The sequence below is a fragment of the Scyliorhinus canicula genome, chromosome 3 (genome assembly GCF_902713615.1).
Source record: "Scyliorhinus canicula chromosome 3, sScyCan1.1, whole genome shotgun sequence".
In the NCBI taxonomy this organism is placed as follows: domain Eukaryota; kingdom Metazoa; phylum Chordata; class Chondrichthyes; order Carcharhiniformes; family Scyliorhinidae; genus Scyliorhinus; species Scyliorhinus canicula.
In genome coordinates, this window is record NC_052148.1 from 231,697,749 (window position 1) to 231,724,051 (window position 26,303).

Below are 26,303 nucleotides of genomic sequence, written 5' to 3' on the forward strand. Positions count from 1 at the left end.
TAATGTGGTGAAGGCTTCTTTACAGGAGTGTATAAGCTGTATATACTTTACCCTGGTGAATGAAGTGGAACACCACAGTTACCACATAAAGTGCAAATGTCAGGACCACCATTCAAGAATACAAGGCCATATTTTCCTCTTGTGTGTTTTGCTTAATGATAGTAGACAGGAATGATAGGGTGAAAAAATAGTAATAGACCTCTTTTGCCTGATTTCTTTTCACTACCCTGCTCCTAAATAGCACCTGAAAAACAGTCCAAAGCAAAAATGGTCAATAATCCTTGTTCTCATTCTGTTCCTGAACAGTCACCTTTACGATTTTTCTGATGTCTGAAGAGGGTGCAGCAATTTAAATTATCAATGACTGTCAAAAGGCTTTCAACACAGGAGGCAAGCCAGGGAAAACTATCCCCTGTAAAACCTGATTTGTGAGCAACTCTTTGAGCACTACCTGTCTCGGGGGTAGGCTGGTATTTTCATAACAGGTCTCATTTCTTAAAAAGCCTCTTTCTCCACTCCAGCTACTGCCCATGTAATCTAGTCTCTTCCCTCTCCTGCAACATATCATTGCCACTCAATTCCATGTCTACCTTTCCCACCATTCTTTTTGAATTCCTTCCTCTGGATTTCCCTTTGCACATGGTGGGAGACGGGGTGGGAGTGCAGTGTCACTGGAATGGTAATACAGACACCTCAAATAATACTCTGGTTTCCAGGTTGGAATCTCACCATGGCAGATGGGGAAATTTGAATTCAATAAAAAAAATCTGGCATTAAAAGTCTGATGATGACCATGAACCATTGTTGATCTGGTTTACTAATGCCCTTTAGAGAAGGAAATCTGATGTCCTTACCTGGTCTGGCCTATATGTGACTCCAGACTCGTGTCTGAAATGGCCAAGCAAGCCACTCAGTTCAAGGGCAAACAGGGATGGCCAATAAATGCTGGCCCAGTCAGACCACCCACATCCCATGGAAGAATATAGGATAAACAGCTACTGTGTCACTGTGTCGTGTCTGCCTTCACCTCTGCTAATCTGGTCATTCACCATGACCTCCTTTGATCTTTTGCCCACTTCCTTGAACTTTCTTTTTTTTAAATAAATTTAGAGTACCCAATTATTTTTTCCAATTAAGGGGCAATTTAGCATGGCCAATCCACCTACCCTGCACATCTTTGGGTTGTGGGGGTGAAACCCACGCAGACACGGGGAGAATGTGCAAACACCACACGGACAGTGACCCAGAGCCGGGATTCGAACCCGGGTCCTCAGCGCCGTAGGCAGCCGCTTTGTCCATTTCTACCTGGTCAGTCCACTTCCCCCTTCCATGCACAACCATTCTCAATTTTCTAATTTACATGATCCTGTTCATTGACACCATCCATCAACATGAAGTTAGTCTCCATACAGAGAGTGGTAGTTGATGGGAAATGGTCAGAATGGAGTTCAGTTACGAGTGGCGTACCACAAGGATCTGTTCTGGGGCCGTTGCTGTTTGTCATTTTTATAAATGACCTAGAGGAGGGCGCAGAAGGATGGGTGAGTAAATTTGCAGACGACACTAAAGTCGGTGGAGGTGTAGACAGTGCGGAAGGATGTTGCAGGTTACAGAGGGACATAGATAAGCTGCAGAGCTGGGCTGAGAGGTGGCAAATGGAGTTTAATGTGGAGAAGTGTGAGGTGATTCACTTTGGAAAGAATAACAGGAATGCGGAATATTTGGCTAATGGTAAAATTCTTGGTAGTGTGGATGAGCAGAGGGATCTCGGTGTCCATGTACATAGATCCCTGAAAGTTGCCACCCAGGTTGAAAGCGTTGTGAAGAAGGCCTATGGTGTGTTGGCCTTTATTGGTAGAGGGATTGAGTTCCGGAGCCATGAGGTCATGTTGCAGTTGTACAAAACTCTAGTACGGCCGCATTTGGAGTATTGCGTACAGTTCTGGTCGCCTCATTATAGGAAGGACGTGGAAGCTTTGGAACGGGTGCAGAGGAGATTTACCAGGATGTTGCCTGGTATGGAGGGAAAATCTTATGAGGAAAGACTGATGGACTTGAGGTTGTTCTCGTTAGAGAGAAGAAGGTTAAGAGGTGACTTAATAGAGGCATACAAAATGATCAGAGGGTTAGATAGGGTGGACAGCGAGAGCCTCCTCCCGCGGATGAAGGTGGCTAGCACGAGGGGACATAGCCTTAAATTGAGGGGTAATAGATATAGGACAGAGGTCAGAGGTGGGTTTTTTACGCAAAGAGTGGTGAGGCCGTGGAATTCCCTACCTGCAACAGTAGTGAACTCGCCAACATTGAGGGCATTAAAAAATTTATTGGATAAGCATATGGATGATAAGGGCATAGTGTAGGTTAGATGGCCTTTAGTTTTTTCCCATGTCGGTGCAACATCGAGGGCCGAAGGGCCTGTACTGCGCTGTATCGTTCTATGTTCTATGTCTGTGTGGATAGCACTCAACCTCAGGGGCTATATTTTTGAAAATCATGCACAGTGGTTTTACCTTTAATTCATTCAGAAATTCATTCTTGGGACTTCCAGTGGTTGTCATGGTCTGATCGGTTGCATGCAAGGGGCGGGATTCTCTGGTTGCCGCTGCTGAAATCGCGTTTGGTGATCGGCCGGATAATCAATGTTCACACCGAAATCGGGGACGGCGCCGCTTTCGCGATGCTCCACCAACTCCAAAGCGGAATACTCCAGGAGTAGGTCGCACGCTGTATCGACGGCCTCAGGACATTCCCTGAGGCTCTCCCCCCCGATGCTCCGCCCCCGACCAGCTGAGTTCCTGTGGGTATCTCACGCTATTATTTGTCGGGAACTCGGCATGGCGACTGCGGACTCAGTCCAGCACCTCCACAGTCGGGGGAGAGCCGACCCACGGGCAGGGGGCACTTTGGCAGGGGCTGGGGGCACTGTTGGGGAGCCGGCCGAAGGGGGGGGTCACTATTTGGAAAGTCGGGTCCGTGTGTGGCAAGCGCCATGTTGCACAACGCGGCCGCTGCAGACCACCACCATGAGCATGCGTGGCCAGGGACCCGGCATTTTTCCAGCCGTATCGGCAGCTAGAGCTGGGTGCTGTACGCTGCCTGCCTGCTAGCCCCCAGACGGAAGATCGGTGGCCGTTTTACGCCAAACATTTGGTCGTAAAATGCCACCATTTCCACGCTGGCATCAGGATTGTGTTTAGGTGAGGATAGAGGGGTGGCCATTTTGGACGGGCCCAGGTTAGTGAGGGGACGGATTTTTGGGCAGGATTGGGTTAGGTGACGATAGCAAACCTTAGCAGAGGGGGAGGTCAGAATCCCCAGGCAAGGATTGTAGCTGTGGAATATGTGCGGGCTAAATGGAGGACGAAGATATGGGGCATTCTTTGGATGGGTTGGTGTTTCTGGAGGTGGAAGAGGAGAAGCGACAGGCATTGGAGACACCATTGGAGTTACAGGAGATAATGGAGTATGAGAGGTTGATGCAATCTGGGAAGGCGTTGGGGCCGGATGGCTTTCCAGTTGAATTCTATAAGCAGTTTTTGGCAGAGTCGGCACGTCATCTTTTGAGTATGTTTAATGAATCGTTGGTGAGGGGGTGTTGCCGGCTATGCTGGCACAGACTGCTATCTCTTTAATCCCAAAGAAGGATAAGGATCCAATGGAGTTTGGGTCCTACAGGCCCCTCTCGTTATTGAATATGGGCCTGAAGGTATTGGCCAAGCTGTTGGCGAGGCGGTTAGAGGGATGTGTTCTGGATGTGATCTCGGAGGATCAGACAGGGTTTTTTAAGGGGTGGCAGTTGTCAAGTAATATCAGCAGATTGTTGAATGTGGATATGACCCTGTTGCGGAGTAGCATTCCAGAGGTGATCATATCAATGGCTGCGGAGAAGGCCTTTGATCAGGTTGAGTTGCAGTTATTATGTGCATCCCCCACAGCCAGTGTGAGGGCAAATGTAATGAATTTGGGGTATTTTAGATTGCATAAGGGGACAAGGCAGGGATGCCGTTGTCCCCGTTGTTCGCATTGGTTATTGAGCCTTTGGCAATTGCACTCCGAGTTTTGAATGAGTGGTTGGGGATTGTGAGGATTGGCAGAGAACATAGGGTGTTGTTGTACAGTGATGATCTATTGTTTACATTGCTAATCCACTGGAGAGTATGAGTAAAATTATAGACTTGATGGGGAAATTTGGCACATTTTCTGGGTGAAAATTTAATGTGAGAAAGAACGAGGTTTTCTGGTGAATGAAAATGAAATGAAAATCGCTTATTGTCACGAGTAGGCTTCAATGAAGTTACTGTGAAAAGCCCCTAGTCGCCACATTCCGGCGCCTGTCCGGGGAGGCTGGTACGGGAATCGAACCGTGCTGCTGGTCTGCTTTAAAAGCCAGCGATTTAGCCGAGTGAGCTAAACCAGCAAGGGGAGAAGTGTGAATCTTGGTGTCTTGCCATTCAAGGTGGCCAGGATAAGGTTTTGGTGTTGGGAGATTCAGGTGGCTCCTGACAGGGCAACTATGCAAAAATGGAATCTGACTGGTCTGGTAGAGGTGGGTCAAAGGGGATATGATGGGGTGGGCTGCCCTGCCACTATCGTTGGCGGGGAGGGTACAGACCGTGAAAATGAACCCTTTGCCAAGGTTTTTATTTATCTTTCAATCTCTTCCAATTTTCCTTCCCAATGCATTTCACCAGAGGGTGGATGAAGTGATTTCTGAATTTGTATGGGCAGGCAAGACACTGAGGATTAGTGCATTTTGCAAAGGGAGAGATGGGTGAGCAGCTGGCGCTTCCATACCTATTGCATTATTATTGGGCGGCAAATATTGAGATGGTGAGATGATGGTGGGAGGAGGGGGCTGTCAGAATGGGTGCAGGTGGGAGGAAGAGCTGGGGATCAAGCTGGGGCAGGGGGCCTGAAGTGAAATAATGCATCAGGTCAACTCGACCTCCTCTTCTACGAGGATGAGCCTCATATAGTTTAAGGTGGTGCATAGGATCCATATGACATGGACCCGTATGAGTGTTTTCTTTCCTGGGAGTGGAGGATATATGCGAGAGATGTGGGAGGGGGCCGGCGAACCACACTCATATGTTCTGGGGTGTGCAAAACTGGATGATTTCCGGAAGGCGGTGTTCGAGATCTTGTCGGAGATAATGGGGGTTAAGATGATGCCGTGCCCGTTAGTGGCGGAATTTGGGATGTCGGACTTGCTGGGGTTGCTGGAGGGAAGGGGGCCGATGTTGTGGCCTTTGCGTCTCTGATTGCCTGGCGACAGATTTGACTGAGTTGGAGGTTGGCAGCTCCGCCAGGGGTCACGGCATGGTTGGGGGATCTGTACGAATTTTTAAGGCTGGAAAAGATTAAGTTCACCCTTAGGGGGCCGGAAGAGGGGCTTTACATGCGGTGGAGGTCATTTCTGTCCCTGTTTGAGGACTTGTTTGTTGTCAGTGGGAAGGGGGGGAAGTTGGGGGGGGGGGGGGGGGGGTTTGGGGTGAAAAGGGAGGAAAATTGACAAACTGTGTGCAGCATGTTTATTTTGAGGTATTATTTGATGTTTATATTTCATTGTGTTTGGAATAAAATATATCTTAAAAGAAAGACATTTATTCTCGATCTTTTGTCATAATATGGGAACCAAATAATTAACGTTAAAAGACTCCTTTGGATCATTTGATGAAAAAGCTAATTTGATTAATACTTAGCAAAGCTTCTACTTACAGTTGCATACAAATCTCATTAGCAAAATAAAAAAGTTGCTGAGTGAACTGTTCATATCACTGTATCGCTGCATAATCTTTGTGTTTTGCTCTTGTGTACTTTGATTATAACAGGAGTCAGAGGCTTGATAGCTCTCCTCGCTTTCTTGCTTCACAAATCTTCTGGCTGTGTTGATGATAGAACAAAGTTAATAGAGAAAAAGTTTGTTATATTTTGTTATTTTCATCTATCAATGGTTGCAAAGTACATAGCAAATGCAAATGGGGAATCCAGGACTTAGTGAACCATAAGAAAGCTGTTTGAACTGTTTGTGGTCCCAGTCCAACCACTGAATGGTATTTTCTCCACAGCACATTTAATAAATACAACAAGATGCGCTTAGTGTATTTGGAAGTACGCAGAGCTTATGTGTTTGTTTCTGCTCATGTGTGGAATGCACTTACTGTGATCATTTCAAAAACCAGCCACTACATCAGGCTCTCTGGCAGGAAATCAGTGCACTCTGTCCAGTAATGCTCAAGTTAAACTGTGAAGGCCAAGAATGCTAAAAGTGGAAGCTGTTGAGACAATGTTCAGAAGAACTAATCTGAGTTGCCATTGACTTTAATTGCTGCATCGCCTGAGATCCAAATGTTATCACTGGTAAAGACCATCTCATTTTTATGACATCTGTTGGACATCTGCTTCATTAGTTTGGTTTGGCCTTAATAATTTGACACACTGATTCTAAAAACATTTTGTTAACTCCAAAACTATCACAGGAACCAATGTTAGGTTGCCTGCTCTAAGATACTGTGCATTCTGATCGATTGCCAGATGTATAATTGTACTGAAACCATCTTATTCTAGAAATCTGAGTGCTTGAATGAAGTTGCATTGCTTTCCAGCTTTATAAGGTAATGTAAGTGGTGGTACTCCTTCCAGCGCACTGAAACCTGAAAGGAATAATTTACCCCAATGTGCCTGAAAGTAGCAACAGTGGAAATACTGCCGCTGGTAATGCACCTTGCTATTTTCTGCAATTTAAAGAAGCAGGAAAGAGCACTGGTCTATTTTCAGCTTCTTGGGGCGAGAAGAGGTGAGAATCAGAGGAACAGATAGTTTAGGTTGCGGAGATAGGAAAAGGCAAGGCCACAAAAGATTTCAGCACAAGGCATTGGGGAGACAGGGAACTAATATAAAATTGTGAGGATAAGGGCGATGAACAAACAGGAATTGAAGCGGGATAGAATACGAGCCACAGATTTTTGAATGGGATGAAGGGTGAAATTTTCTGCTTGGGAGACTATATTCTCCTGCTGGAGCCGAATTGCACGTGAGTAATTCAGCATCCCTAGCCAAGAAGATTTATGCATGGCGAGGAATACGATGGAATCCCGCTATCGGACCACCGTTTTGAGCGGGCGGCCCAATAGCGAAGTCCTGTGGCCGGCCATCACCCCCACACTGGAAATAAGCCTTCCTCCCCACCCCTGGATTTTCTGAGTGGCCCAAGTACGGGGGTGACCAGTCCTGCCCCTCCCCCCACCAGCGTCCCCTAAATAGGGAGAACTCCGATCCCGCCTGGCCTAGTTCCCGACGGCGTGATTCTAACCACGTATGGCCGGTCAGGACTCTCGTGCGGCGGCTGCGGTCTCGGTCCACGGCCGCCCTGGTGGGGGGGCGGGGGGGATCCAGCACCGGGGGTGGCCTTATGGGTGGCCAGGCAGCAATCGGGGTGGTCCATTGCAGGGGCGCGGGGCCGATCGAGGGGACCTTGGGCTGGATTCTCCAACCCGCCCCACCACATGTTTTTGCAGAAAACTGGGGAGTGAAACGCCAGCATTTTTATGCCGGCGTGGGGACATGATTTCTGGCCCAGAGGACTGGAGAATAGCGAGGGCCCAGAGAATCTGGTGCTGGGCCCACTAAGTGGATTCAAATGAGTCCTAGGACCCATTTGCATTAATTTACATTCCTTCGCTGCTGGGTGGGTGCAAACCCCAATCCCGCATTCAGAGGGGGGCCGGAGCATCGCGATCAGATCAGCACCAGATTTTTCCTGACGGCCAATTCCCAGGCGCATCGGGGACCCCACGGCAGGCAGCTGAGTATACAGCCCGAAGATTCAGGAGGGTAGTGGATGAGAATCCAGCCAAAAGAACATTTAAAAGTGTTTGTGGGTGTGTGTGTAGGATGGGGCTGGTGGTGAAGGACGGGGAAGGGACAAGAAGGTTAAGGAATCAATTATTAATGGAAAAAAGAACCAGGGGCTATCTTTGCGGGGTGATCTTAGAGTAGTGGAGAGTTTTTGCAGGAATGAGTGAGACCGAGTAGAACCTGATGTGTTCCAGGCAGATATGCTGATGGATGGCTAAACCAGTTCTACGCCAGATAATCTCACCTTTTAAACCCCTGAATTTTGAGAAACAAAGATGGGGCTGTATCAGGGAAAGATTTTGGGGAGAAATGGTCATCAAAGGTGAATATGAAGCTCTGCAAATCAGTGGCTAAAAAGCTATTGTGGTGGGTGATGGGCCATAGATTATGCAGTTGAGTTTTTAGAATTATAGTAGTGAGCGAAGGTACTTCTTCTCTGCTGAACCATCAGAGGCTGATAATTGGCACCCATTCTCTGAGGGATTTATTTCAGATGACTTTCCCTTTCCATGGTTCCTGCTTTTGAAATAAACCACACTTTAATCATGCTGTCATTGGCCTCTAATTTGACTCCCGGTCATACAATCACAAGATAACCATGGTTGGCCTGATTGTGGCCTTATCTCCACTTTCCTGTGGCCTTATCTCCACTTTCCTGTTGTCTCTGAAAATTCTTCATTCCCTTGTCGATCAAAGATCTGCCTAACTCCGCTTCAAAAATAGTCTCCAATGCTGTCCGCGGAAGGGAATTCCAAAGACTAAAGAAATTCGAGGAGAAGAAATTCTTCCTCATGTCCATCTTAAATGAGAAGCTCCTTTGACGGGATTTTCCGAACCCCCGCCGGGCCGAAGAATCGTCGGGGGGTGGCGTGAATCCCGCACCGAAGCTGGCTGCCGGATTATCCAGCATCGGTTTTCCAGCGGGGGTGGGAATTGCATCGCGCCAGTCGGGGGCCGTTGGCAGTGCCCCCCCCCCCGGTGATCCTGTGCTCCGTGATGGGCCGAGTGACCGCCCGTTGTTTTCGGCCAGTCCCGCCGGCGTGAATCAAACAAGGTCCTTACCGGCGGGACCTGGCTCTGTGGGCAGCCTGTGGAGTCCTCGGGGGGGCGCGGGGAGATCTGGCCTCGGGGGGGGGGGGGGGGGGGGGGGAGGGGGGCCATGGCGGCCTGGCCCGTGATCAGGGCCCACCGATCTGCAGGCGGGCTTGCGCCGTGGGGGCACTCTTTCCCCCCGCGCCAGCCGCTGTAACGGTCCGCCATGGCCGGCGTGGAGAAGAAACCCCCTGCGCATGCGCTGGGTTCACGCCGGAACATGCTGGCGCTCCCGCGCATGCGCCAACTCGCGCCGGCTGGCAGAGGCCCTTCGGCGCCGGTCGGCGTGGCACCAACTCCACCAGCGCCGGCCTAGCCCCTGAAGGTGCGGAGGATTCCACACCTTCCGGGCCGCCTGATGCCGGAGTGCTTCACGCCACTCCTCGCCGCCGGTACAGCCCGCCCCGCCGGATAGCGGAGAATCCCAGCCTTTATTTTTAAACTATGTCCCCTAGTCATGGACCGCCCGCCCCCACCCCGCCCCCATGAGAAGCAACATTCTTCCAATACCTCTCCTGTCAATCCCCTTCAGATTTTTGTATGTTTCAATAAGATCATTTCTCATTTCTTTCTTCTCCAATGAATATAGGCCCAACCTGTTCAACCTTTCCTCATAAGAGAACTCTTTCATCCCTGGAGCCAACCGAGTGAACCTTCTCTGAATTGCTTGCAATACATGTTTATCCCTCCTTGAGTACAGAGCCCAAAACTGTACACAGTATTCCAGATGTGGTCTCACCAATGCCTTGTGCAGCTGTAGCAAGACTTCCCTACTTTTATAATCCACCCCCTTGCAATAAAGGATAACATTCCATTTGTCCTGCTAATCACTTGCTGTACATGTAGGCTAATGTTTTCTGATTCATGAATAAGGATAGCCAGATCCCTCTGTACTACAGCATTCTGAAGTCTTTCTATATTTAAATGGTATTCTGCCTTTCTATTCTTCCTGCCAAAGTGGACTCATATACTCCATCTGCCAGTTTTTGGCTGAATCACTTAATCAATCTGCATCCCTTTGCACACTGTGCATCCTCATCACAACCCGCTTTCCTACCTACCTTTATACAAACAGAAAACTGGGCTGAAATACTGGCAGTCCCTTCATCCAAGTCATTAATATTCCTATGTACATAAGACACAGGAGCAGAATTAGGCTATTTGGCCCATCGAGTCTGCTCCACCGTTCGATCATGGCTGATCACACCCTGGCCTTAACTCCACCGTCCTGCCCAATCTCCATAACCCTTCAACCCATTACCAATTAAAAATCTGTCTAACTTCTCCTTAAATTTACTCACTGTTCCAGCATCCACCGCACTCCTGGGCAGCGAATTCCTCAGATTCACAACCCTTTGGGAGAAGTAGTTTCTCCTCATCTCTGTTTTAAATTTGCTACCTCTTATCCTAATGCTATGACCTCTCGTTCTAGAATGCACCACAAGAGGAAACATCCACTCCACGTCTACTTTATCCATACCTTTAATTATCTTGTTTATCTCAATTTGGTCTCCCCCTCATTCTTCTAAACTCTAGAGAGTATAGGCCTAAACTGGTCAATCTCTTTTTGTACGTCAAACTCCTCATCTCTGGAATCAACCTAGTGAACCCCCTCTGAACTACATTCTAGCATTTTATCCAATGACAGGTGTTAAGGTAACTGGCCTGTAGTTTCCTGCTTTCTATCTCCCTTCTTTCTTGAACAGTGATGTTACATTTGCTGCTTTCTAATCTGCTTGGTCCTTTCCAGAATGCAGGGAATTTTGGATTTTTGGAAGATTATAACCAATGCATCCACCTCTCTGCAGCTACCTCCTTTTAGACCCCAGGATGCAAGCCATTGGGTCCAGGGGACCTGTCAGACTTTAGTGACATTAGTTTTCCTGCTACTTCTACTCCAGCGAATGTGATTGTTTTGAGTTCCTCCCTGTCCTTTGCATCTTGGTTTCCTACTATTGTAAGGATGTGTCTTCTGCTGTCAAGACAGTCGCAAAATACTTGTTGAAAGTCTGTGCCATTTCCTTGTTTCTGAATATACACTCTATGAATTTATCCTGGCTACTTTTGCTAATTTGATTCATCCAACCTGTATGAAGGTTAAAATAAATTCCTTTACTCTCCCCTTCATAAATGGCTCCCTGATCAACAATGTCGTGGTCAGTTTGCGCATTCTCCCTGTAGTTCCTACTTACATAGAGTCATAGTCACAGAGTCGTACAGCACAGAAAAGGCCCTTTGGCCCATTGAGTCTGCACCGACATTAACTACCCTAATTTCACAATAATTACCAGCACTTTTCCCATATCCTTAAATGTGACGGTGTTTCAAGTACTCATCAAAGTGTTTTTAAAGGTTGTGAGGTTTCCAGATTCCACTTCCTTTCCAAGCAGTGCATTCCAGATTCTCACCGCTCTCTGAGTGAAAATCCATTTTCTTAACTCCCTCAGAATCTCCTGCCCCCCACCGTAAAGCTATGCCCCCTTGTAATTTGCCCCTCAACCAAGGGGAACCGCTGCTTTCTGTTTACCCTGTCCAAACCCCTCATAATCTTATGCACTTCAATCATATCCCCCCTCAGCCTCGCCTGCTCTAAAGAAAAACAATCCAAGCCTATCCACTCTCTCCTTATCGCTCAGATGGTCCATCCCAGGCAACATCCTGGTGAATCTCCTCTGTACCCCTTCAGTGCAATCACCTCCTTCCTTGTACAACTCAATCATAACGTTCTTGCTCTTATATTGTATGCCACGACTGTTAAAGGCCTTCTTAACTACCTGCCCTTCCGCCTTCAGGGATCTGTGAACAAGTACCCTAAGATCAGTCTGTTCCTCTGAGCTTCCTAATGTCATGCCATTCATTATATACTCCCTTGTTCCTGTTTCTTGTTCCAAAGTGCACCACGTCGCACTTAACAGGGTTAAATACCATCTGTCACTGCTCTGCGCATCTGACCAACCCATCTCTATTTTCCTGCAACCTACCATCCTCCTCTTCACTGTTAATCACCCTACCAATCTTGGTGTCACCTGCAAACTTACTAATTATTCTCCCCCACTTGCTCACCTATTTCATTTCGTCCACTCAAGTTGTAAAAACCTTCTTCCTATTGGACATTTGCAGGGGTTGAGATGCTTCCATTGCTACCTTCTGGAAACCCATACATGCCTCATTTGTAGTCACACCCTCCTGTCCTGCCATAGGCCAAATCTGCAAAACCTAGCCTAAAGGGCGTGCCTGCCTCCTGGAACAAAGTGTTCAGGTAACTTTCCCCTCCCTGATCCATCAAAGTGACCAAAACCTGGACTCCAACTCATCAACTTTGACCCAAAGTCCTTCAAGATGCTGACAGTTATTGTAAATGTGGTTGCAATACATTTGTAAAGAATAAACTTATTGCTGTGGATCATACTGATGTCCACCAGTTCCCCCATGCCACAGCTGCAACACATCTCCTGCCTTAGAAATGCCACTCAGCTGTTGTCTGTAGTTATGCCAAGTAGTTTTACTAGTAATCCAGAAGCCGAGGGTAACCCACCATGACAGATGGTGAAATTTGAATTCAATAAAAATCTGGAATGAAACCATTGTAAAAACCTATCTGGTTTACCAGTGTCCTTCAGGGAAAGAAATCTGCTGTCCTTACCCGGTCTGGCCTACATGTGACTCCAGACCCCCACAGTGATGACTTTTAACTGCACCCCCCCCCCCCCCCACCCCACCACCCCTGCCATCACTGAAATGGCCTAGCAAACCACTCAGTTACTCAGTTCAAGGGCAATTAGGGATGGGCTGCAAATGCTGGCCCAGCCAGTGATGCCCACATTCCAAGAACGAATAGAAACAACTGAATAATGCAGAACGAAAAACACCAGGTTCGGTTGTCGGGTTGTGCCAGTTTAAGCTCATCCTCCTTGGTTGGTGGAACAAGAGGTGAATTGGCTAGGCCTCTGTGGCTGTGAGGAAGCATCACCCCACTCCCACACCCCTCCTGTAACTGAATAGTTTGCCAACACTTGCTATCTTGGCTCACACCTGAAAAATGGCTCCTCAGGTGAGGTATTGGCGCACATTTATCCCAGCAAGGTTTCAGCAGATAAAATTGATGAGGGGAAAAAAGGAGGGGAAATTATATCTACGCTTACAAAGTATTCTAATTGATTTTCTATTCCGTGTGTCATTGTCATCAGCAGCCTTGCAAAATCCTTTTTCACTTTGAACTTTGCAGATGGCAAGTTGCAAAAGACATGTTATCAATCAATCATAGAATCAACAATGCAAAAGGAGGCCATTCGGCTCATCGAGTCTGCTCCAGCCCCTGGAAAGAGCACCCTATCCGAGCTCAGGTTTCCACCCTATCCCCGTAACCCGATCTAACCTTTTGGCCACTAAGGGGCAATTTAGCATGGCCAATCCACCTAACCTGCACATCTTTGGACCGTGGGAGGAAACTGGAGCACCCGGAGGAAACTCACGCAGACAAGGGGAGAAAGTGCAAACTCCGCACAGTCTGAGGCCGGAATTGAACCTGGGACCCTGGAGCTAGTGAGGCAGCAGTGCTAGCACTGTGCTACCCAAATACAGTGAGTTGGTCCTGTTCTTCCTGCCCTTACTTGTTCCCTCCTCCTCCCTTCAGTAGTTTCCCCTCTCATTCCCCCCTCTGCCTGTCCATGCAATTGGTGAATTAATTTTGGCTTCATGAAATGAGGCCATTTGGCTGTAATTACTTTCTGTGCACTGTAGATAAACAGCTAAAACTGATGACACAACAGAGTGCCTGAAGTATTCAGCTGGTCGGAATGTAGGAAGCCCTGGACTAATCTAGATAAAAGCTTGCCTTTCTCTCAGGATTCTATGTTCCAGTAAAGTAATATTTGCACACATTCTGTTCAGCATTGTCCAGCTCAACCCAGTAAATGCTGCTGCCATTTGCCAACATTGTACAGTAATTGGATTTATCCTTTAATGAAGAAGCAGCAATATATTTGAGGTCAGTGTAGTTGTACAGAATCTTTCCAGAAGTGAGATTTATCAATATGTAGTTGACAGCTGAATTGAAAAAAAAACATCTCCCTTAATTGACACGGGTTTTCTGGTGTTGTTTGTGGTCGGCTTATCTGCAGTTTACATCTATTTGTGGCTAACAGTGAGATTTGAAAACTAGAAACTCAAATGTTTGTTTCTATTGCAGCGTACTTCAACCAAAATAGACTTACGAAACTAAATCAAGAAAAGTTGTTCTATTTTTTAACACCTAATTTGAGATGAAGACTTTGTTTCCCTTTCCCTCCTCAATTTACTCTTCATTCAGAGATGATGATGTATGCTAGGGGGCCATTTCAAAAGTGCCAGAAATATTTTATTACCTTGCCTTTCCACTCTCGGGATGCAGTACTGAGGGAGGGGGACACTGTTAACGATGCTGTCTTTTGGATCTTGGGTTAAATCAAAGGCCTGCCTTTTTTTCTCAGAGAGGAGATAATAATTCCATGACATGGAACATAAGAACATAAGAACTAGGAGCAGGAGTAGGCCATCTGGCCCCTCGAGCTTGCTCCGCCATTCAATGAGATCATGGCTGATCTTTTGTGGACTCAGCCCCACTTTCCGGCCCGAACACCATAACCTTTAATCCCTTTATTCTTCAAAAAACTATCTATCTTTACCTTAAAAACATGTAATGAAGGAGCCTCAACTGCTTCACTGGGCAAGGAATTCCATAGATTCACAACCCTTTGGGTGAAGAAGTTCCTCCTAAACTCAGTCCTAAATCTACTTCCCCTTATTTTGAGGCTATGTCCCCTAGTTCTGCTTTCACCCGCCAGTGGAAACAACCTGCCCGCATCTATCCTATCTATTCCCTTCATAATTTTAAATGTTTCTATAAGATCCCCCCCTCATCCTTCTAAATTCCAATGAGTACAGTCCCAGTCTACTCAACCTCTCCTCATAATCCAACCCCTTCACCTCTGCACACCCTCCAGTGCCAGTGCGTCCTTTCTCAAGTAAGGAGACCAAAACTGAACACAATACTCCAGGTGTGGCCTCACTAACACCTTATACAATTGCAACATAACCTCCCTAGTCTTAAACTCCACCCCTCTAGCAATGAAGGACAAAATTCCATTTGCCTTCTTAATCACCTGTTGCACCTGTAAACCAACCTTCTGTGACTCATGCACTAGCACACCCAAGTCTCTCTGCACAGCGGCATGCTTTAATATTTTATCGTTTAAATAATAATCCCGTTTGCTGTTATTCCTGCCAAAATGGATAACCTCACATTTGTCAACATTGTATTCCATCTGCCAGACCCTAGCCCATTCACTTAACCTATCCAAATCCCAAGTGTCTTGGCCAACATTCATCCCTCATCTAACAAAGATGAGCTGGTCATTTTTACATAGTTGTATGTCAGATCTTGCCATCCGTACATTGGCTTCTGCGTTTCTGGCATAACAACACTTCAGAAGTATTTCATTGAAGGTAAAGATTCTGAGGTAGTGAAAAGCACTACATAAGTGCAAGCTTTTTTCTTTGCTTCCCTCCCTCCCTCCTCCACCCACATGACCACTCTTTTTGATTGAATCTAGACAATGAGTGTTCAAGCTGCCTGACTGTGAGCACTAAATAATGCTGTAGCAAAAGCAGAAGGCAGCCATAGATTTTGTGACAGTTGTTGTCAGCAGCAGCAATGCAAGTGCGTCAGCTCACAGAACTCTGGAAACCAAAAGGAGAACAGGCCCGGTGCAATCTGGCAACAGTCCAGCATGATCTCTTTCTGGAATGAATGCTCACTCACAGAGTGGGCATCATAACACAAGAATGTTTTCATCAGGTTTCACCAAATTCTTTCATCCTATTGAATTTCGAGGGCTGTGATAGTCAACTAGTTTCAACAAAATTATAGTGGAATGGAGCTGTCAAAAGCAGGAAGCTGTTGGTTTTGACATCATTACGTTGTCAGGAAAATACCACCATTATAAAATAAAATGACTTGTATTTAACTATATATATTTATTAGTGATAGAAAGGAAGATCCTGATATCATGGCAGAAATGCTGGAACTGTAGGTCGATTCATCTTTGCTAACACCTGCTCAGAATATGCAGTGAATCCTGTCAGTGGGACTTCAGTAAAGTATGAAAGGAGTTTGTAATGCCGTAAGAACACCTATCAGTAGAATATTTATTTCATTCCCAACTTGTCTTGAACTATATAATACCAGAGTGTTATACCAGTGATGGTTATGTTGGAAACACTCTAAATTGGTCAATTAAAAATATTAGGCAGGAAACATTGATGCAGACTTGACTGTGCAGTAATATAGAAATATTAATCGGGAGATATCGGGGTGCTGACTCGCTTTCACCCACTTTGTACAATTACCCAAAGTGGAGATCTATCCCATTGTGCCATTTTTCCCAATACTGTAATGCGACCAAAAGGTTGAATGTCTTATGAAAGTCCTGGAAGTTGGTATTCTATGTATTCAACATTTTAAAAATGGATTAAATATCCAGCTCATGCTGACTTAGACTTTACACAGGATGGAATGAGCACCAATTTGACAACCGAATATTGATGGCCATGAAATTGGATAGGGTGTAGGTACAGCAATGTCTATTGCTTCCCCTGCAGGCAGCACTCAAGCTTCCTGCTGCCTACTGATTTGCATGAAAGCCGCATGCAACTGGTGCAAAACACACTGCTGACTGGCTGCGGATCTTAGAAGAGGGCTCAAGTTTATTTGACACCACCACCACTATAAGTTCGTCAGCAGCACATAAAGTGAACCTGCACTTCTAAAATGATTCTGGCTGGAGCAAGTGCTGGAATTAGTTGCAGAAGAGAGTGTGAGCAAGAATACTAATTTATGGCTGAACAGGGCAGAGACCGTGGGGTGGGATTCTCCGTTTCCTGACGCCGATATCGTAATTGGCGATCGGGTGCAGAATCGACTCTGACGCACAAATTGGAGCCGTCGCCGGTTTGACGCTGGTCATCCGAACTCCGCCCCCTCAGAAATGGCGTAATCGCACCGCTCGCCCTTGCAACGCCATTGGCACATAATCGGCCGGCCCTCCCATGATGCTCCGCCCTGAATGGGCCGATTTCCTGACCGCGTGGAACACGTGTGGTCTCAGCAGTTGGGAACCCAGCATGGCAGCTGCGGACTGTATCCAGCACCGCCATACTCAGCCAGGATCCATGCCGCTGGCTGGGGGGGCCTCCGTGAGGGCTGGGGGGTCTGGTGTGGGATGGCCAGGGGGAGGCCTATGGGGTCACAGATGGCGGGTCGCGTCCACACACAGCCGACATCATACTGTACGGTGCGACCGTTGCAGGTCATCAGCCATGCACATGTGCGTCCCCCGACCCGGACATTCTCCGGCCTTTATCGGCGCAGGAACCGGGAGTTTCACTGGCACCGCTGCTAGCCCCTCACCGGTCCCGGAATCGGTGAGGGGTTGGCCCTGAATTTTTTCATCGTAAACCTCCCGCAAATTCAGGAACGATAATTGCTCTTATAATTATGGGTGCTAAAAGCCCTCTCCCGCCTCCTTTTCCAGCAGCTTTTCCTGCTCTCTCTCGCCTCTGATCATTCGCCCCATCTTTGCTGTAACCCAAGCGGGAAGCAAACTACAGAACCCATCTCTGGGAGCTTGAAGTCAGGACACTATTCTTCAGCACGTTTTACACCTCTCCCAGCCGGCTGAAGAAACTTTAAACAACTCCAGAAACCACTAAGTCTTCTGCAATCACAAGAGCCAGTAGAAATCAATTAGCAACTAATTTTAAGGTAGTTAATGGTCCCTTTAAATAGTGTCATTGGGTGTGGAGATGGACCCTTCGTGCTGATGAACATATGATCGGCTATGTGCGGTTAAGAGAGGACAATAGCTGGAGCAGTGAGCTCCAAAATTGCAGCACTGGTGCCAAATCGATGTTCCGTGCTGATTGAGCTCACAATCTCCTTGCGCTGCATACTTCCATCAGATGATATTTTTTGAGTGACCATCCAAGTATCATCTCATAGTGAGTGGAATACAAATGAAATGGAGCCATCAGCTTGCTCTTGACAACTGCTGCTGGTCGCCGAGGTGATAGCGATCCTGGAGCAGGGTGCCAATTCCATTCATTTGACCTTACGGTTACAGAAAGAATGTCCAAACCCTCAAACATGTAATTTAGCGAAAGAGAAACGGCAGTGCGTAACCACTTCATAGTGTTTTGTAACTAGCCACTAAAAACATATCACGCGGCTCAGAATTAACTATCCGCTGTTCCCTTCACAAAGCTGAAATGGCTCCTTTCCACCTGTGACACCAAGATCAGGAACTCTGCAAGCCAATTTCTGACTCGGTGTATGTCCCCTACTAGTGAATCCCTTGAAATTCCAACGAACTGGTTGCTGCTGTAGAACATGGGAAGATCTTGGTCAATGACGGGAAATACTATTTCCCAGTAATGAAAAAAGAAGTTGCCTCGACACTCACAGTCATCTCTTAATAGCATTGGTACCGGCCCCGGGGAAAAGCTGCCCACCATTCATAAGGGTACATTCAAAGCAATATATAAAATGTAATGGATGGGGTGTCAGAAAATTGACTGCTCGTAACGTTAGGCTTGGACACAATGTAAAAAAGATATTGATTTTTGTGAAGTGCACAGGAACTTTTGGGCCTGAACAATAATTGTTTTTATTGCTTTGTACTCTGAAGTTATTTAATTAACTTCTTCATTTCCACCAATTTAATTTGGTCTCCCTGGCGCTGCATTGTCTTAGTACCTGACAGATAAAAAAATGGAAACTGACGACTTAAAAGAATGATCCAGTCATGTGAGATTTTGCTGTGGGAATCCTACTACTGCCGGCAGCTTCTTATTCTCCCCTATTGCGAATCTTGCTGAAAGCTCTCGCTGAAAGAAATTCAAAACAATGTCAGTGATTATCTTAAATGCAATGAAGAATCTGCCACTATAGTCCCCGACTAACTATCTTGCAACAAGATTCAAATGCACCACTGTTAGTTCAATTCTTAAACATTGTGTCCATAACCTGCAATGTGTGATAGATGAATCAGGGCTCTCAATGTCCAGTTCATGTTTCTCTGGCTACTCGCCCAAGCTGAACCAGACTGCCAATATCCTCAGTGTCTCATTCAAACTGTAGCAGAGTTTCAAACCTCTTGGACCAGATTTGCAGTCCAAATAAGTGCAAAATATAACAGGCAGCTTGATGGTCTCAGCCGGTTAAAAGAATTAAAAATTGAGCCAGATCAAGCAACAAGGTGCAATGTAGACAATGGTGCATTTTTAAGGACATTAGGCCAGGAACGCTTGTACTGGTTAAATAGCCTGTCGTCGCTCATTGTCCAGATTCACACATGAAAGAATGACAGCTTGCATGAGTGACTGGAGTTGGATAGGTATCCATGAAACCATACCCTCAGGATGGGTGGAGAGGGTGGTGGCAGGGTTGAAGGGATGTGGGGGGTGGGGGGGAGGGGTGGAAACTTGTTTAATAATAGTACCATATAACTAGTGAGTATTTTAGTGGTTTGTAACTTGGTTTTTATGATGCACAGTTCGAACAAGTGATTTACTCCGCTGATTCAATATATCCCACATACTGATACTATGGGTGGGATTCTCCGTTAGCCGACGCCATTTGTCTTCTTTACCGCCTGCTATACCTGCATCCTTATCCTCAGTGATTGGTGTACGAGAACACCCAAGTCTCGTTGCACATTCCCCTCTCCTAATTTATGGCCATTCAGATAATAGTCTGCCTTCTCTTATTAGTAATTGGAACTATGATGATGTGGCTATCACAGAAACGTGGTTAAAGGAAGGGCAGGATTGGCTGCTGAACGTTGGAGGATATAGATGCTTCAGGAGAGATAGATGGGGATGTAAAAAGGGGTGGGGGAATAGCATTACTGGTTAAGGAGAATATTATAGCCGTACTGAGGGAGGACACCTTGGAAGGCTCATACAATGAGGCAATCTGGGTAGAGCTTAGGAACAGGAAAGGGGCAATCACAATATTGGGAGTTTATGACAGCCCCCCCCCCCCCCCCCCCCCCCCCCCACCACCACCAACTGCCAGCAAGAGATAGATGAGCAGATAGGTAGAGAGATTTTGGATAGGTGCAAAAGTAACAGGGTTGTTGTGGTATGGGATTTTAATTTCCCCTATATTGACTGGGACTCACTTAGTGCTAGGGGCTTGGATGGGGCAGAGTTTGTAACGTATATCCAGGAAGGCTTCTTGATGCAATATATGGATAGTCCAACTAGGGAAGGGGCAATTCTGGATCTGGTATTGGGGAATGAGCCTGGACAGGTGGGTGAGGTTTCAGTAGGGGAACATTTTGGGTATTGTGACCACAATTCTGTACGTTTGAGGGTACTTTTGTGCAGGAATGAGGGTAACGCTCGCATTAAGGTGCTGAACTTGAGAAAACCAAATTACGATAACATTAAACAGGAATTGAAGAATTGGATTGGTGCGGCTGTTGGAGAGAAATCAACATGTGGGAGTCTTTCAAGCGAAAGTTGATTAGGATTCAGGAAACTCATGTTTCTGAGCGAACGAAGGATAAGTATGAGAAGTATGAAAAGTCTTGGATAACGAAGGATATTGTGAACCTCGTCAAGAAGAAAAAGGAGGCTTTTGTACGGTCTAGAAGGGTGGGGGCAGTCAAAACCCTTGACGAGTATAAAGAAAGTAGGAACATACTTAAGCAGGTTAGTAGGAGGGCTAGGAGGGGTCATGAAAAGTCCTTGGCAAGTAGGATTAAGGTGAATCCCAAAGCTTTTTATTCATACATAAAAAGCAAGAGGGTGGCCAGGGAAAGGATTGGACCATTTAAGGACAGTGGGGGGAATCTATGTGTTAAGCCAGAGGAAATGGGCAAGGTACTAAATGAGTACTTTACATCAGTGTTCACCAAAGAAAAGGATTTTTTGGGAAATGATTTTTGGGCAGGGTGTGTGGACAGTTTGGGTCATGTTGACATTGAAAAGGAGGAGGTATTGGGTCTTTTAAAAGACACTAAAGTAGATAAGTCTCTTGAGCTGGATGGGATTTACCCCAGAATGCTGAGGGAAGCAAGGGAGAAAATTGCTGGGGCCTTAATTAACATCTTTGTATCCTCATTGGCTGCAGGTGAGGTCCCAGAGGACTGGAGAATAGCTAATGTGGTACCGCTGTTTAAGAAAGGTAGCAGGGATCATCCAGGAAACTATAGGCTGGTGAGCCTCATGTCGGTAGTCAGTTATTTATTGGAGAGAATTTTCAGGGGCAGGATTTATAACCATTTGGAAAGGAATGGACTCATTAGTGATTGGCAGCATGGTTTTGTGAAGGGGAGGTCGTGCCTCACTAACTTGATCGCGTTTTTTGAGGAAGTGACAAAGATGATTGATGAGGGGAGGGTGGTGGATGTTGTTTACATGGACTTCAGTAAAGCCTTTGACAAGGTGCCTCGTGGCAGACTGGTACAAAAAGTGAAGTCACATTGGATCAGAGGTGAGGTGGTAAGATGGATACAGAACTGGCTCGGTCACAGAAGGCAGAGGGTAGCAGTAGAAGGGTGTTTTTCTGATTGGAAGGTTCTGACTAGTGGTGTTCCACAGGGAAATGTGCTGGGGCCTCTGTTGTTTGTAGTGCACATAAACAATTTGGAGGAAAATGTAGCTGGTCTGATTAGTAAGTTCGTGGATGACGCCAAGGTTGGTGGAGTGGCAGATAGTGTTGAGGATTGTCATAGGATACAGCAGGACACAGATAGGTTGGAGGCTTGGGTAGAGAAATAGCAGATGGAGTTTAATCAGTCAAATGTGAGGTAATGCATTTTGGTAGGTCTAACATAGAGGGGAAATATACCATAAACGGCAAAACTCTGAGGAATATAGAAAGTCAGAGAGATCTAGGTGGGCAGGTCCACAGACCTTTGAAAGTGGACAAGTAGTCAAGAAAGCATATGGAATGCTTGCCTTCATTGGACAAGACTCACCCTCTCACCCAGCTTGGTGTCATCTGCAAATTTGGAGATATTACGTTTTGTTCCCTCATCTAAATCATTAATATGCAATGTGAATAGCTGGGGTCCTAGCACTGATCCCTGCCGTACCCCACTAGTCACTGCCTGTGAATTGGAACAGACCCATTAATTTCTACTCTTCATTTCCTATGTGCCAACCAGTCTTCTATCCATCTCAATTCACTACCCCTAATTCCATGTGCTTTAATTTTACACGCCAATCTCTTATGCAAGCCTTTGTCAAAAGCCTTCTGGAAATCCAAATATACCACATCCACTGGCTCCCCTCATCAACTTTACTAGTTGCATCCTTGCTGCAGCGGTGTGCTGCAAGCGGGAACAAAGAATCCTAATGGCCAGAGAATTCTGCCCATCTTCTCTTGCGTACCGGCAACTTTAGGTTTCAGTGTTCCTGAACAAGTGAGGGGAAAGATTTTCCAGCATTCCCATTTCTAATGGCTCTTTGTTGACCCCTGATGCAGGTACACATGTAAATGTTGGTTCAGGCACATGTGATGTCCTCAATGGTGAAGTTGCCTGCTTTCATTTATTGTCTAAAATCACAAATGAAGGATAGACAACGAAGATGGGATTATAGAAAGCGGAAAATTGCAGTGGAACGTGTGCGTAAATCAATGCTTTGCGGAGGGCAGAAAAAAAAATTTTTTTCAAAATATATCAAAATGACCTATTTCCAGTATTTAAAAATGTAATTTTCATGCGTTCTTTTTTGAATTATCTTCCTTTAAATTATTAACATTATTTATTGTCTTTCCCTTTCAGATCACTGCTCTGTGCAGAGAAGCAGCTCTCTTGGCTCTGCAAGAAGATCTCCAGGCCAAGATAATTATGACACGACATTTTGAGCAATCATTGGAAATTGTCACTCCAAGAATCCCAAAGAAGCTTATGGACTTCTTTGAGAACTATCAACAGCAAAGTGGACTACATAATCTATAAGAATAAAATGAGCTTCATTCACTGAAGACCTCAAACTCGTTATGATGAGATGTGAAATTGTAAGTTTAGACTCTCGACATAAGTGTTAATTTTCACCAATAAAGATCCATTTTCAAATGAATTTTGTTTTTATTTGCATTTTGTTATAGCAGATGAGAAAGGCAGTGGTAAATGCATGTTGGAACATGGTGATAATGCTAGAGGCCATGACGTCAGTTCACTGAGCACAAGGGGGCATTGGCATGAGGGTGAGTGTGAGATGTGGTTCTATTCTATGGACAGCGTGACAATAGCTATAGGCAGTGGTGTACATCAGAAAATGCTTTCACAGTGTAAAACTATACCTAAATAACTCCTCGTGTGTCACACACAAGTCCCAGTTCTGCTCCCTCATCCCCACCGCGCCAGATATTCCGGACATCAGGAGGAGGAAGAGATACCTAAAGGGGCAGCGTCACATCTGACTAACCCACACTCAGCCATCACAGATACCAGTACATCATAAATCTGCAGTGAGTGTAGAGCCGGTGGCTCAGGGTACAAGGCACCACATCAGAGCGCAGGAAGATGTGCCCAGAGTCAGAGACATCTGTGCACAGTTCCTCTTGGAGGAAGGAGGAAAGTCACAATGACGCTTCAGTGGGCAGGAACGTGGAGCCTCACGGGTCACCTTTTGAGATAATCATAAGCAGGTGTGTGAACATCTGGTGGAGTTCCCTGAGGCAGTGGGAGTTCCAGGACTGGGACAGGCAGAGTCTATCACCGTCATGAGTTACAAATTGTCCCATGCCACAATGGCATGAGTTCTGACCATGAAAAATTGGCCAATCGCATGGAGAGACAGATGCAGCAGAACTCAGAGTGGATGTAATGGCCGCATCTCGGCCAAGAAAGAGTACAAACTTCACTCAGTGGCCTAAATCTTCCAGCTCAAAGTATGAGCACTGATATCCACAGAATATTTGTGCTGCAGACCCTTATCGGAGAGACGCAGTGTTGGCACAGTCGTTGCTAGAATGACTGCTGCGTGTCAGCAGCCGGGTCCATCAGCTCCACATGTTAGAGCTATCTCAGGGCAGAAGGAGGTTACCGAGGAGGGTGTAGGCACCAAGAACTCATCTTCATCGAGCTTCCTAGTCACCCCCCGCCCCCCGTTAGAACCCTTGTCTGCTTCACGGAGCTCAGTGACCACAGCTGCCCATGTAAAGAACCAGAGGCTGCAGTCTGAAGTAGATCCCCAATGAGTGCCTGCACAATGAAACTGGCCACCATGCTCCTCATTGCTGTATGGACCTCCACCTCCTCCGAGGCAACACGGGGGGCACTTAAAAGGGAGTGGTGTGCGTGAGCACAGGGTACGCTCTCATCTAGAGCTCTAATAGGTTCACTGTGGTTACACTTTTCAATTTGTAAATATCATAATTAAGCACTTTTTGAATATATGTTCATTCATTTGTAGATGTCTTGGTGTGTGTACACGACAAAACTCAAAATGAATGTTAAAGCAATGTTGGACTTTCTTGCCAGTGACACTGAGATTGGCATACATGTATGGATTCTATGAATCCTCCATTTCAGAATTTCCAGAATAGACAGAATATTCCAACTTCTCCTCATCGACCTTCTCCTCAGCGGTTGAAGCTCTGGCCATCGCATCTTCATCTTTGAGTTGCGTAATGTCATGCAGCAATACAACACTACAGTTCTGGATGTCCTTACTGAGGCATACCACAGAGCTTCAACTAAGTGACCGAGGTACCTGAAGCACATTTTTAGAACGTCAATGGTCTGACGACATGACTGTTGTTCTAGTTGTGCTCTGCCACAGTTTGAGCAATCCTAAAGGGGGTTATTAGCCAAGTTCCTAAGGGTAGCTCTTGTCCCGCTGATGCGAAGCACAGACATGCAAAGGTGGATGAAAAAACTGAGTGAGTTGGTAACTCCTCTGTTTGAAGTTGTGGTAGACTTGAACAGACTTGAAGAAAACCCTTGTTGTGGTCACAAACTGCCTGTACATTAACTGAGTGGAAGGACTTACATTGGACAAAGGTGTCAACATGCTGAGTTGGGTCATGAACCATGGGATTTTTTTTACATTCATCTCAAGAGTGCAGACTCAAACATCTCAGCCAAGTCTCTAAAAAAGAAACTTTAGTTTTAAGGAGTGCCTTAAAGGAAGAAAGTAAGGTAGAGTGTAGGATTAGTTTTGGAAGGGAATTCCAGAGCTTTCGGCAGAAAAGCTTAAAGTGTGGCCACCAATGGCAGGTTAAAATCAGCAATGCTCAAGAGGCCAGTTAAAGGATATGGAGCAAATGTAGGCATATGGATTAGGTTTTATATCAGCTATCATCTCATTGACTGGTAGAACAGGCACAATGCCTATTCTTATTTTAGTGGGGGAAAACATTGTTTCCATTTCTGTACCTGTTCATGACATTTTAATGATCTGTGTACCTGGACCGCTAGTCTCTTTTGACCTGCACTGTTCCTAACTTTATATCATTTAGACAGTGCCATATTCTATACTATTGCTTCACAGTGTCAGTGTCCCATGTTTGATTCCCAGCTTGGGTCACTGTCTGTACGGAGTCTGCACGTTCTCCCCGTGTCTGCGTGTGTTTCCTCCGGGTGCTCTGGTTTCTTCCCACAAGTCCTGAAAGACGTGTTTGCTAGGTGGATTGGACATTCTGAATTCTCCCTCAGTGTGCCGGAGTGTGGCGACGAGGGGATTTTCCGCAGTAACATCATTGCAGTGTTAATGTAAGCCTACTTGGGACAATAATAAAGATTATTATTATTATTGTTAGGTCCAAGGTGGATGACTTCACATTTGCCTACATTGAAATTCATTTGTCACAGTTTTGTCCATTCATTAATCAATCAAATCCACGTCAATGTTATGCTTCCATTCTACAATGCTGCTTATCTTGTGCCATTGGCAAATTTGAATATGTGGCGTTCTTTACTACCATCTAAGTTATTAATTAATACAGTGATTTGTTGAGGCCCTGACATACATTCTATGGGACACCACTAGTCACATCCTGCTAATTCGAATACCTACCCATTATCCCTGCCCTCTTAACTTTGGCCTATTATGTATCAACCCCTTTCCGATCTCTGTTGGCAGCTGTGCCTTCATCTACTGAGACTATACATTCAAGACTCTCCACTTCACTACACTACTTTCACCTCCTCCTTAAAGTCTCTAAAACCAAGCTCACTACCTCCTAATATTTCCTGCTTGGGCTGGACATCCATTATTTTCTAAATACTGACGGAGCAGATTGTGACAAGTTATTAATCATTTCTGCATGAAGCTATAGTGGTTAAAATCACCGC

General features: G+C 46.0%; 1 protein-coding gene across 1 annotated transcript in view; it reads left to right on the forward strand.

Moving 5' to 3' along the window:
• spata5 (spermatogenesis associated 5) overlaps window positions 1-23,082 on the forward strand; it is a 536,428-nt gene extending 513,346 nt beyond the window's left edge. Inside the window, exon 16 of the mRNA XM_038792393.1 lies at window positions 22,785-23,082. Coding sequence (XP_038648321.1) covers window positions 22,785-22,961 — 177 coding nt within the window. The 3' untranslated portion in view covers window positions 22,962-23,082. The remainder of the gene's footprint in view (window positions 1-22,784) is intronic.
• Window positions 23,083-26,303: the final 3,221 nt, after the last annotated feature.